The 13,858-nt window shown below is 36.2% G+C and overlaps 1 protein-coding gene and 1 pseudogene across 4 annotated transcripts in view; both read left to right on the top strand.

Moving 5' to 3' along the window:
* Positions 1-13,858, top strand: part of GRAMD1C (GRAM domain containing 1C) — a 98,970-nt gene that overhangs the window by 67,597 nt on the left and 17,515 nt on the right. For all 4 annotated transcript variants that reach the window (XM_055568214.1, XM_055568213.1, XM_055568211.1 and 1 more), the window contains 2 exons: positions 2,236-2,395; positions 11,120-11,257. In XM_055568214.1, the coding sequence (XP_055424189.1) occupies positions 2,236-2,395; positions 11,120-11,257 (298 nt within the window). The remainder of the gene's footprint in view (positions 1-2,235; positions 2,396-11,119; positions 11,258-13,858) is intronic.
* LOC129645133 (uncharacterized) lies at positions 10,722-10,820 on the top strand (annotated as a pseudogene).

Genomic DNA, 13,858 nt, shown 5'->3' on the forward strand with positions numbered 1-13,858 from the left:
TATTCAATAACCATAATCTATTATAGTTGAATGGAGAAGGAAATGGCAACCCACTCCAATATTCTTGCCTGGAGAATCCCATGGATGGTGAGCCTGGCGGGCTACAGTCCACAGGGTCACAAAGAGATGGACACGACTGAAGCAACTATGGCACACATTAAAGTTGAAGAAGAATCTGTGTGTGGCCAGCAATGGACCCCTTTTACCTTCTCTCACGGAGCTCCCAGCATCTGTTGTGAATAAATGTTTGGGAAACATTGAAATAGATTATGTAAAAGGCCCGCAAGTTTTCAGCTTGTTTCAGGCGACCATCATGCATCTATCTCAGTCTGATTTTGTGTTGTGGATTTCATGTAAAACTCATTCATCAAGGGACACTTAGGAACTTACTACTTGTGTAAGGGAGGTGATTCTGAATGCCAATCCCCTTGTATGCTTTCACTGAGAAGAACAAGCCACTGAGTTTTGGGGTTTAACAGGACAGGGGATCTCTTGCAGTCCCCTTATCCCTTTACACATATCTGACTTTGAGACTAGGTTTTCAGAACTATTAATATTAATATTCCTTGAGTCCTTCCTACAGCTTCTTTGACAATGTCTTCTGTACCTGTTCTTGAGATAGTTAATCTGTTGGCCCTTCTAGTTTTGTTCTTAAAGGAAGTCATACTTTCTCTAAGAAAAAGAAATGGATGTAGAGGAGTAATTTAATGTTTTAAGTTTGATTATATATTTCATTGACGTTTAGGATAGATGTTTTCAGTTTATGGAATACAAGTAATCTAGAAGTTTGGTCCCTTTTTGCCTTTTACATTCAAGAGGAGAAGTACAGTAAGATTCTCAGATATCAAATATCATGTCACTTTGTTTCATTTTTACTTCCAAAAAGGTTGGTAATAACAAAAAGTTAGAAATAGAATTTTCTAAGAATAAGTTTTTGTTAAGTTATAAAATTAATAATCTCCAACAAAGTTGGTAGTAACGAAAAGAAATAGAATTTCCTAAGAATAAGTTTTTAATAAGTTACAAAATTAATAATCTCTTTAAAGATTCAGGAAATATAGAAAAGTGTACAAAGAAATACAAATCATCCAGATGCTAACCATTCAAAAATAGTGATGTTGCTTTTCCTATAGGTATCTGTCCATGTTTGTTACAATAGGAACTAAATCTTAATTAAAACAAGAAATATGTGTGGAAATTTACTCTACTTAGCATCTATAGAGGTCCTAGGTCAGCTAATAAGCATGTTGTTTTGTAGTGTGGAACTCCTGAATAAATCAAGTCTTGACTTTAACAGTAATCTCTGATTGAAAAGTCAATCCTCTGACTTAGGATAGTGTAATATTTTAATAAATTGTGCCCTGGGTCCCAGTTGTTATTCTGCTTTCCTGGAGCTCTTCCTCCCTGGAGCTGCTTCTGTTGTTCAGGGCTGCCCTAAGATCTCACGGGGCAGGAGGTAGAACGATTATATGCTTTTGCTGTCTTTCATCTGCTTATATGCAGACAATGCAAGAAAGTACACTTCCATATGGTTTGTATTTTTCACACTGTTCCGTTAAGCCTAATTACAATACTCCTCTACTTGACTACTACTAACATAGTAATAGCATTCATACTTTAAGGCCTAATATTAAATTTATTACAGAAATTTCTTTATAATTTGATATATCTTTATTAAGCCATTTCCAGAAAGTATGGATAGCAGTATATATTGAATGTATTTTAATGTACAACCCCTTAGTCCCTTAACAGTAAATCCAACTGTATTCTTATGGATTTGCTTAAATCTTTCTCCTTTAATCTGTTCTCCCTCACTGTACTCTGATGTGACTTTTATATCTCTATTTTCTTTCCCTTTTCCCTTTAGTTACTGGTCCTGAGAGATGGGTGAGTTCTCTTCCTTGAGTTGATGGGCAGGTATTGCCTGGGGAAACTAATTGGGTTTGACTCCTTTCCTTGCACACCCCAAAGAACTGACCACTCCATTATTTTTGTCCTTCTTCCCCTTTCTCTTCGACTTAAGTGATCCACATGTTGTTAACTGTCTGTGAGTTCTTCTTTATGATGTTATTCATAAATGTATTGTTCATTAGTGTATAAGAAGATGACTTTAGGATCATCTATATTATCTATCAATATTTTATGGACCAAATGTAATATAAACATAACAAAGCTCTCAAAGAGCAGCATTTCAAAATGTGTTTATTATTAAAGAACTCATTGTTTGCCTTCCAGGGGTTAGGGAAAGAGGAACCCCAAAGTGAGAAACATATCAAAAGTCCTTCACTAACTTCAGAAAAGAGGTTAAGTAGACAGTCATCAAAATCACTGGACTTGAATAAAAATGAGTATCTTTCTCTGGACAAAAGCAGCACTTCAGATTCTGTCGATGAAGGTAAAGACTTTCTTATAAATTTTAAGTAAAATTTCAGTTTTTTCTTTTAATGTTTACTTTTGTATAAAGTGTGTGCAGATTGAGAATTGTTTTTTGTACCAAATACAGTCTCACTCTATAAAGAATCAAAAAAGGATGGAAGAAACAGGGGAAAGGGGCTGCTAAATCTAACCCATCATCACCTTTTAGAAGCCTGAAATTTGAAGATCTTCATCACATTTAGCCTATATTACCCCATGCATTGAGTCAGTGGAAATGCAGCAGTAGCGATGGAAAAGCAACTTTTTTTTTTCTTTTTACCCATGACTCATTTGTATCTGAAATTTGTACCTCTTAATCTCACTCACCTGTTTATCTCCTTCCCCGCCTCCTTCCCTTCTGGCAACCACCTGTTTGTTCTCTGTATCTATGGCTCTGTTTCTGTTATACTTGTTCATTGTTTTGTGATTCCACATATAAGTGAAATGATACAGTATATGTCTTTCTTTGTCTGGTTTATTTCACTAAGCATAATATTCTCTAGGTCCATCTGTGCCAAAAATGGCAAGATTTCATCCTTTTTTATGGATGAGTAATATTCCATTTTGGGCTTCCCTTTACCACAGATGGCTCATTGGTAGAGAATCCACCTGCAATGCAGGTGAAGTGGGTTCTAGCCCTGGGTTGGGGAGATCCCCTGGAGAAGGAAATGGCAACCCACTCTAGTATTCTTGCCTGGAGAATTCCATGGGCAGAGGAGCCTGGAGGGCTACAGTCCATGGGGTCGCAAGAGTCAGATATGACTTAGCGACTAAACTACAACCACCACCAGAAACTATATTATCTATTTTATTGAATCTAACAGGCCACAGGAACACTATTTTTTAATCTCTAGTGAGATCATTAATAATTTAGCATTTGATTTTAACAATTCATGGATAAGTGTTAATTCAACTAAACAACAACAATATTCCATTGTATATATCTATACCACATTGTCTTTATCCCTTCTATCTGTTGATAGGCACTTAGGTTGCTTCCATATTTTTGCTATTGTAATAATGCTGCAGTGAACCTAGTAGGGTACATATATCTTTCTGAATTAGTGTTTTCATTTTTATCAGATAAATACCTAGGAAAATACCTAGGAGTGAAATTACTGGATTTTATGGTAGTTCTAGTTTTAGTTTTTTGAGGAACTTACCTAATATTTTCCATAATGATTGCACCAGTTTACATTCCCACCAACAGTGTACTAAGGTTCCCTTTTCTCCACATTCTCACCAATACTTGTTATTTGCTATCTTCTTGGTAATAGCCATTCTGTTGGTGTGAGATGGTACCTCATTGTGGTTTTGATTTGTATTTCCCTGATGATTAATGATGCTGAGCATCTTTTCACGTGCCTGTTGGCCATCTGTATGTCTTCTTTGAAAAAATGTCTATTTAGGTCCTCTGCTCATTTCCTTTTTTAATCAGGTAATTTTCAGTTGAGTTGTATGAGTCCTTTGTATATTTTGGATATTAACCCCTTATTAGATATATCATTTGCAAATATCTTCTGACATTCATTAGGCAGCCTTTACATTTTCATTATAATCTCCTTCACTGTGCAAAAGCTTTTTAGTTTGATTTGTTTATTTTTGCTTTTATTTATCTTGCTAGAGAAGACATAAAAAATACTGCTAAGAAAGGTGTCAAAGAATGTACTTGCTTATGTTTTCTTCTAGAAGTTTTATGGTTTCAGGTCTTACATTTAAGTCTAATACAGTTTGAGTTTTAAAAAATCATAATGAAAATCTGCATGGTGTAATACTATAAATCTTACTACTTTCTTTAACCACAAAAAGAGAAGGGAAGAGAGAGATTTCAAAAGTAGTTGTTCAGTCACTTAGTCATGTCTGACTCTTTGCAACCCTGTGTACTGAAGCACACCAGGCTTCCCTGTCCTTCACCATCTCCTGGAGCTTGCTCAAACTCATGTCCATTGAGTCAGTGATGTCATCCAACCATCTCGTCCTCTGTTATCCCCTTCTCCTTCTGCCTTCAATCTTTCCCAGCATTAGGGTCTTTTCTAACGAGTTGGCTCTTTGCATCAGGTGGCCAAAGTACTGGAGCTTCAGTTTCAGTATCAGTCCTTCTAATGAGTATTCAGGATTGATTTCCTTTAGGATGGACTGGTTTGATCTCCTTGCAGTCCAAGGGACCCTCACGAGTCTTCTCCAACACCACACTTCAAAAGCATCAATTCTTCGGCATTCAGCCTTCTTTATGGTACAACTCTCACATCCATACATGATTACTGGAAAAATCATATCTCTGACTAGATGGACCTTTGTCGGCAAAGTAATGTCTCTGCTTTTTAATATGCTGTCTAGGTTTGTCATAGCTTTTCTTCCAAGGAGCAAATGTCTTTTAATTTCATGGCTGCAGTCACCATCTGCAGTGATTTTGGAGCCCAAGAAAATAAAGTCTGTCACTATTTTCATTGTTTCCCCATCTATTTGCCATGAAGTGATGGGACTGGATGCCTTGACCTTAATTTTTTGAATGTAGCTGCTGCTGCTACTGCTAAGTTGCTTCAGTCATGTCTGACTCTGTGCGACCCCGTAGATGGCCTCCTACCAGGTTCCTCTGTCCCTGGGATTCTCGAGGCAAGACCACTGGAGTGGGTTGCCATTTCCTTCTCCAATCCATGAAAGTGAAAAGTGAAAGTGAAGTCACTCAGTCAAAACAAAAATCAGTTGCTTAAGGGAAACTTTAGAGCAAATCATGTTCTCTTTACTTTCTTTAAGTTATAACCAATAACCTGGGCTTGTCATGCTTATCAAGTCATGAAATTTCAAGGTCACTTCAAGGAGTTTTCTTTTTTTTTTAGCTGTAAGATTACTGACATTGAAGTCAGTGAAGTGAGGAGACAATAGGAAGGGTAGGGTAGTGGCTGACTACTTTCAAATTTCAGGAAGCAGAGTCATGCCAGTGGAGTTCTGCTATACCTTCTTTTGTACCAGCATGTTATATTACTATTCCTGCTGGAGTGTTGGTGATGGGGACATTGTTGTGGTTTGGATCTGTCTGACATGACTGTATTTCTAGTCCATTTACTGTTCAGCTTAGACCTGGTTTGGAAACCCCTGAAGGCTGTTTACTAAATCCATGAAAACCAAAGTTAAATCCAAGTCAAATCTAAATCAAATCCAGTTCAAATCTAAAATCAAATCCAGATCCAAAACCGAACCAAATCCAGGAAAACCAAATCCAAATCAAGTTCGACCTTGGCTTGGAAACACCGAAGTATCTTTGGTGAAAACTAAATCTACGCTCTTAAAAACATAAGTAAAAATAAACAGGTTCTTAAAAATTAGAATGTATTAAGAAGACAGTTGTATTCTTTTGAAAAAATCAATGAGAGGAAGTTTTTTTGAAAGGATCAAGCACCAGGAATGACTAGACTCTCTTAGTGTCCTTACCATTTGTGCTTGGGAAATTCCATGGATGGAGGAGCCTGTCAGGCTACAGTCCATGGGGTTGCAAAAGAGTTGGACATGAGTTAGCAACTAAAGAACAACAGCATGCAGCTGTGTGAGTTAGTTATCCCTGCCTGGCCAAGCTTCTCCTGTAGAAAGACCTGCTCTGGCACCCAGTGGCCAGACACATAAGTGACACGCAAATGAGGATTTTTGTATGTTTGTTTTTGCATCCAGAATATATTTTGAAAACTTTTACACTGATACCAAAGACAGGCAAAGACACTACAAGAAAATTACAAATATCCTTTACAAATATTGACATAGAAATCCTGAACAAAATACGAGCAAACAAAAGCAGTACATTAAAAGGGTTATACACTATGACCAAGTGGGATTTATTCCTGGAATTTGAGAATGGGTCAACAGACAAAAATTAATCAGTGTAATTTGTCACTTAATAGAATGAAGGAAAAAAACCCCAAATCATCATTTTATTGCATCATCTCAATTGATGCAATAAAAGAACCAAATGAGGATTTTTTTTCTTTTTCTTTCTCATCTGCTCTTTTATAAGAGTGATCCTTTAAAAAAAAAATTCTCATTCACTTCCCATACAATTCACATTAATAAGTTACCTAAAGAGTAACATTAAAACTCATATAAAATGCATCTTTATCTACACATAAAGAAAGAATAATAGTGGTGTAGTTTCTGTATTGCATAGAAGCCCTGATCACCAGTTTTTAGACAATGGAAGATAAAACAAATTGTATCTCTTTAGTTACTCAATTAAACTCCAAATTACCTGCCTTTCCTGCATACCTACCTAATGCATGTTTTCACACATACTCAAAATCCTACCAAAATGTGTTGAGTATGTGCTCAGTGGTTTCAGTTTTATTCATGCCAAGGTCCTTCTTATATTTATCTGTCTCAATTTTCCTACCATTTTCCATTGGCCACTTTCAAATTGTTATATTTGAAATAGTATTTATTCTTTATTGGAAATAGTAACCTGCTACTAAGTTGAGCAGTGTTCCTTTCTCCATTTAAAATACCACCTGCTAGCTTAATATGTTCCAGCAGTATGATTGATAATGTTATTTAGATAGGAGGCTTTAAAGTACCATGAATTTAATAAATAAATAATCCCAGGTGGAAATAGTTTATTTCATATCCTTACTTCCTTGAACACATATGCATACAAAAGGTATTATTGTTAATTTCTGGTAGTAATACCACAAGTTATGTTTTTATCAGTCATGATGCAGAACATTTTATCTAACAGTAGAGTTTAAATGAAATATGAAGACATTGTATTGAAATACTTTTATGAATACAATTTATTTCCTTCTTAAATGTGAAATTTAAGGAAGGAAACTTACTTTTGAAAAATAATAGTTCCAGGACTCCTTAGAGAAATGGCTGCTTTTAGGGTTACGGTGCACATTTCACTTGTGTCTGACTCTTTGTGACCCCATGGACTGTAGCCCGTCAAGCTGCTCTGTCCAGGGGATTCTCCAGGCAAGAATACTGGAGTGGGTTGCCATGCCCTCCTCCAGGAGATCTTCCTGACCCAGGGATTGAACCCAGGTCTCTTATGTCTCCTGAGTTGACAGGTGGGTTCTTTACCACTAGAGCCACCTGGGAAGGGCTAGGGTGGGGAATATACAAAATGAGCCCAGATATAGTGCAAGAATATAAAGTAGTGCTTGAAAAAAAAAAAAAGGCATGTCAAAAGGCCATAGGCGTCAACCTGAAAGAGCTTCTAATGGCCAAACAAAAAATAAGTGTGAGCAGCAAAATAAATAATGATAGTACTGGATTATAACCCAAAGTATAAACTGACTTTGTATGTCCATCCTGATACCCGTGGTTGAATAAATATATAAATGGGGGAGAAAGCAGGAGTCTTCCTTACAGAGCCCCAAATAATATAGGTAAAGTATATATGTAGATCTTTTCCCTTCCAGGAGGTGGAGCTGAATTCTCTTCCCCTTGAGATGGGCTGAACTTAGGGACTCATTTCTAATGAATAGAATATGGAAAGAGGAAAATAATACCTTTAAAGTGGAAAAGCCTGCCAGATACCACCTTGACCAATTGATCAAGGTTAATCAAGGTTAATGCTGTTATGTGTACCCCCTGAGTTTGAGGAGAAGGGTACTTCACCTCTGTAGTGTTCGTCCCCCAAATCCCAACCCTGGTCTAATCATGAAAAAAACCTCAGGTGAACCCAAATTGGGGGACATTCTACATAATACCTGACCTGTACTTTCAAATGTATTAGGTCATTGAAAAACAAGAAAAAAGTGAGGCTGTCATAGATTGGAGGAGACTAAGATGATAACAACCAAGTACAAACATGGTACCTTGGGCTGGATCCTTGTACAGAAAAAGACATTACTGGAAAAAATAGGAATAAAGTCTAGTTTAGTTCATTGTCCCTCTAAAATTATTAAAAAATAAAAAATTAGAAGTATCATTGCAAAAAAATGGCAGCCCACTCCAGTACTCTTGCCTGGAAAATTCCATGGACTGAGGAGCCTGGTAGACTATAGTCCATGGGTTTGCAAAGAGTCGAACACGACTGAGCGACTTTACTTACGATTTTTTTGTATTTCCCACAGTCACCTGTTCATTCAAAAATGGTTATTTAACACTTATGTGCCAAACTCGTAATGTACTTAGGTGTTTGAAATCAACATGATCCCTGCTCACATAGAACTTAGAGTCTAGTGCAGGAAAGAGGCAATAAAAAGGCACTAAGTCAGTAAATATATAATTACAAGTCGGGATAAATTCTGTGGAGGTGATGATCAGGATACATAGAATACCTATACTTCTTTGCTTTCTTGTGAATATATGAATTATTTTTACAATGAACGTGAAAGTTAAAGTGAAAGTCGTCAGTTGTGTCTGAGTCTTTGACACCCCGAGGACTATACAGTCCATGGAATTCTCCAGGCAAGAATACTGGAGTGGGTAGCCTTCCTCTTCTCCAGGGGATCTTCCCAACCCAGGGATCAAAGCAAGGTATCCCTCATTGCAGGTGGATTCTTTACCAGCTGAGCCACCTGGGAAGTCCAAGAATACTGAAGTGGGTAGCCTATCCATTTTCCAGCAGATCTTCCCGACCCAGGAATCAAACCAGGGTCTCCTGCATTGCAGGGGGAATTCTTTACCAACTGAGCTATCAGGGAAGTCATAATGAACATATATTACTTCTGTGTCAGAAAAAGCTATTTCTCAAGCCTAATTGGGAAGTTACCTCACAGAACCTTAGTAAATTGCCTAGTTTCAGTGATTAATTTCTATGCCAAAGGAGCCATTACTTGAGATTGCAGTGCCTACCATGTGTATGCTTTTGTCTACAAGTAGTATTATTGCAGGAAGGAGGTAAATTGGTATCTACCCACTATCCCTAACTTCTCTGCACCTATAACAAAACAGGGAGACAGACCATTTCATGAGGAGTAGCTGGAGTGAAGGCAGAGCTGGAGGGATTTTTCTTTCCTGCTTCTTAGACCACTGCCTTTTACTTTGACTGCTTCCCATGGCTTAATGTGGACAGATGCTCAACACATAATTCTTAGAACTTGATTTGTGAGCTATGGGGAGCTTTTGTCACAGTTTTCATTTTGTAATGATGGGCATAATCCGTGAAATAATAAATAACTCCAGTCCTGAAATCATTAAAATTTCAATTGGATTGCTTTACTCTATTTCCTTTATTCTACCAGACTCCTATTCCTAGATGTCCCCCAGCCCTGCCATTTCCTTTAGATTCTTCTGAGTTAAATTCCTTGCACTATAGAATAGGGTTAAGTTTGTGTGTTCTTGAGCTAGAATGATTTCAGATTCCAGTTCAGTCACTGACTAGCCATGGAGCTTTGGCAATTCTCTGAGTGCTGCAGTTTCCTCATCTGTACAATGGAGATGAAGATGTGAATAGCTCTTGCCTCACAGGATTGCTGTGAGAATATGTGTGACTACCTCTAAGTTGCTTAGCACAATACCTGGCATGTGGTAACATTGTGAATGCATGGGCTATTTCATGTTGTGTTTCCAGGGAATATGAGGAGAGGTGAGCTTCCTTATTTTCTACAAAAGAGTTTTCAACATTGCTGTCAGGTTCTTAGAAAAAGTATAGTATTCCATTGGGCTTTAATTAAGTTTGAAAAATACTTTCCAGAAGGATTTCTTTTTTGATAAATTATTTTTTACACATGTTTATTTTTTAAATTAACTTATTTTAGTTGGAGGATAATTACTTTACAATATTGTGACAGTTTTTGCTGCACATCAGCATGAGTTTGTTATAGGTATACATATGTCCCCTCCCTCTTGAATTGCCCTCCCACCACCCACCCCATCCCACCCCTCTAGGGTGTCTCAGAGCACCAGTTTGTGCTCCCTGAGTCATACAGCAAATTCCCACTGGCATCTCTTTTACATATGGTAGTGTATATGTTCTTCTCTCCATTTGTCCCACCCTCTCCTTCCCCACTGTTTCACAAGTCTGTTCTCTATGCCTGTGTCTCCATTGCTTTCCTGCAAATAGGTTCATCAGTACCATCTTTCTAGATTCCATATATATGTGTTAATATATGATATTTATTTTTCTCTTTAAGAAAGATTTATTTTAATGTGTGATATAGAGAACAGATTGTGAATACAGTGATATTTGTCTTGGGGGAGTGAACTTTAAGTCAAGTTTGAAACATTATTCAGACTCGTAAGATAGTGAGTACAGCAGATATTAAAGCCATTTATGTCTTAATATTTACTTATTTTGTATGCACATTCAGAAATAGGACCTGCTATGTGTCCCTTGTCACTCTTGAAAGATTCCTTTTTTTTAAATATTTTTTTGAGTGCTTGGTTTGGCAGCACATATATTGAAATTGGAATGATACAGAGGTTAGCGTGGCTGCTGCACATGGATGACACAGAAATTCATGAACTGTTCTTTTGAATGATATACGATATTATGGGAGTTTGATATCATGCAAATTAAATATTTCTATATCTTGGTTTTTGAGAATTGAACTACTGATCATATATAGTTTAATTACTACCTACTTTTATGTATAGTTATACATAATATGTATGTATATAATACCAATTTAGAGTTTTAAGTGTCATGTAATGTGCTGTGATCATTGTAATCACATTTAAAAGCCATTTTGTGCCCAAAACAAACAAAATGAAACCTTGAAATTACCTTTCTTTGATGTCTTCCCTTTTTGTTTTGTGTTTTTTGTTTCCCCAGAAAACATTCTTGAGAAAGACCTTCATGGAAGACTTTATATCAACCGTGTGTTTCATATCAGTGCTGAAAGAATGTTTGAATTGCTGTTCACCAGTTCACGCTTTATGCAGAGATTTTCTAATTCTAGAAATATAATAGGTTGGTCTTGTGTTCTTATCTAATGATAAATGTGGGAGAATTTTATTATCCTTAGAAAGTTTATGTTGTCAAGTGGAAAAATTAGACAGGCTTCGATTTTATTTTGGTGATGTAGAAACTGGTGTTTAGGTGTTTTGGGTAAAATCACATGTAAATAGTATAATTTTTCAATTAGTCAGATCTTACCTACTATTAAGTTCAGACCCTTTGAGAACTAAAACTCCATTTATTTATTAATATAGCAGTTCAACTGGGTTGAGCCACATTTAAAAGGATTCCATTGTGGAATAGTTGGATTCTGTGCATGTGTGCTGAGTTGCTTCAGTTGTGTCCGACTCTTTGAGACCCTATGGACTGTAGCCCGCCAGGCTCCATGGGATTCTCTAGGCAAGAATGCTGGAGTGGGTTGCCATGCCCTCCTCCAGGGATCTTCCTGACCCAGGGATCAAACCTGCACCTCTGCGTCTCCTGCATTTGCAGATGGGTTCTTTACCACTAGTGCCACCTAGGAAGCCAATTGGATTCTAGCAGAGTATGAACGAGTATAGTCACTTTGCAAAATGATTTGGTGGTATCTACTAGATACATATAACCTCAGAAATGGGTACCAGTGTCCTCTGAAAGACGTGTACTGCCGTGTTCATAGCAGCATTATTTATAATCGCCCCCAAACCCAAAACAGCCCAAATATCCACCAGTAGTAGAATGGATAAACAGATGTATGTTCACACAAAAGAATACTGTATGGCGATGGAAAAAACAACAACAACAACAACTGCTGCTAACAATACGTATAAATCTTATGGGAATAGTGTAGTATTAAGCAAGAGAAGTCAGACATAAAATAGTACATACTGTGATTTCTTTATTTAAAGTTCAAAACGAGGTAAAACTTATTTATAGACATAAAAGCAGCAGAGTAGTTAACTGCTGTGGGGACTGCTGTGGGTGGATAAAGACTGGAAGGGAGCTTCTGGGATGCTGGTAAAGCTCTCTATCTTGATTTGGGTAGTGGTACACATTTATGTTTTTTCTGAAAATTCATGGAGACTTGAGGTTGCAATGCCTATGGTCTACCTTAATGAAAATATTCCAATTAGGAAGGTAGTTATAAAAAAGATTTTATTGATTATGTGTTAAAAGTTCTATTTTGGTAAACATCTCAAAGAAGCATATAGCCAACCTGAAATTGAATTTATCCTAAATATTTCAAGATATCTTAGAAACTTTGGGAGCATATGGTTTAACTTGCTATATAAAATTAGAAAACACCAGTGGCAGAGATCCATATAAGCTGAGTCATTTGACATAGTCAAAGAGAGTCAAGTTAAATATAATGTATAATCTAACCATTTTATTAACCATTAGATGTTATTCCTTTATTTGAAACTTTTATGTAAACATAATTACATATTCATAGGTTATAACATTGATACAGACTAGATATAAAAAAGTAATTTTTTTCTTATTATTCATAGTAGAGTAGCAAAGCAATTTCTGATTGATAGCTATTGTCTTGTGGTTATATTAAATGTCATGTTTTTAAAAATCATTAATTTTCACCCTATTCTTCCAGTTTTAAAAATGTATAATACCTGAGGGATATAAATCTTTCTTTTCACTCAGTAGCTCATGTTTAACAATGTATCTGTTCTGAATCTATTTTGTATGTTCTTGCTATTCATGTCTGCCTGGAGAATTTGCCATTCCAGAAGAGCTGGATATTTTATATCTCTTAATTTTCTAAGATGATGCCTGTTGATATTGCACTGCCATTTTTATGGCTGGAAAGGCCCAGAGGGAACTAGCTATGTTATTCCACGTTGGTACAAAATGAAGGTTTTTTTTTTTTAAATCACAGCTGCGTTTGGTGTCTGATATCATATCTAGCTTCAGCATGGATGACTGTGTTTGCCATCTGATGCTATAAATGGCTTTGGGAAGCAAAGGCTTCTGGCTTATCACAAGTATAAATAGTTATAGGCGTGTTGCCATTAGACCTAGAATTAGTCAGAAGGTTTGCCCCCAAAGAGATAATCTGCTTATGATTGCACACTATTCTATTATCTTCTGAATTTGTTATCTGGTAATCAAAGTTGCATTTCTTGAGAACAGGTTTCAAAAGTTTCTTTTTAAACTATTAAGAGTTTAATGCGATAATATAGTATGGTCAGTTATTTGTGGATTTAACCTAATTTCAGCACTTAAACGGCTACTTCTGGATCTATTTTTTTATAATTAAAATTTATTTTAAATTATTAAGAATAATAATTATTCTTAATAATTTTTCTTAATAATTTTTAATAAAAATCACTTAATTTGAATTCTTTAAAATCTTTGTTTATGGTTATAGGACACTATTTTTATAATGTAAAGCTCAGTTTTAAGTCTTTTTATTCAATTTTCTAATTTTGAAAAAAATGCAAAGCTTTAGAAAAGTTGCATGAATAGTATAATGAAACCTACCCATCACCTACATTCACCAGTCTTTTTTATTGTGGTATTATTTCTGCACATAACATAAAACTTACCATTTTAATAATTTTAAAGTGTAAAGTTCAGTGGCATTAAGTGCATTCACATTGTTGTGTACCCATCACC

The sequence above is a fragment of the Bubalus kerabau genome, chromosome 2 (genome assembly GCF_029407905.1).
Source record: "Bubalus kerabau isolate K-KA32 ecotype Philippines breed swamp buffalo chromosome 2, PCC_UOA_SB_1v2, whole genome shotgun sequence".
Lineage (NCBI taxonomy): Eukaryota > Metazoa > Chordata > Mammalia > Artiodactyla > Bovidae > Bubalus > Bubalus kerabau.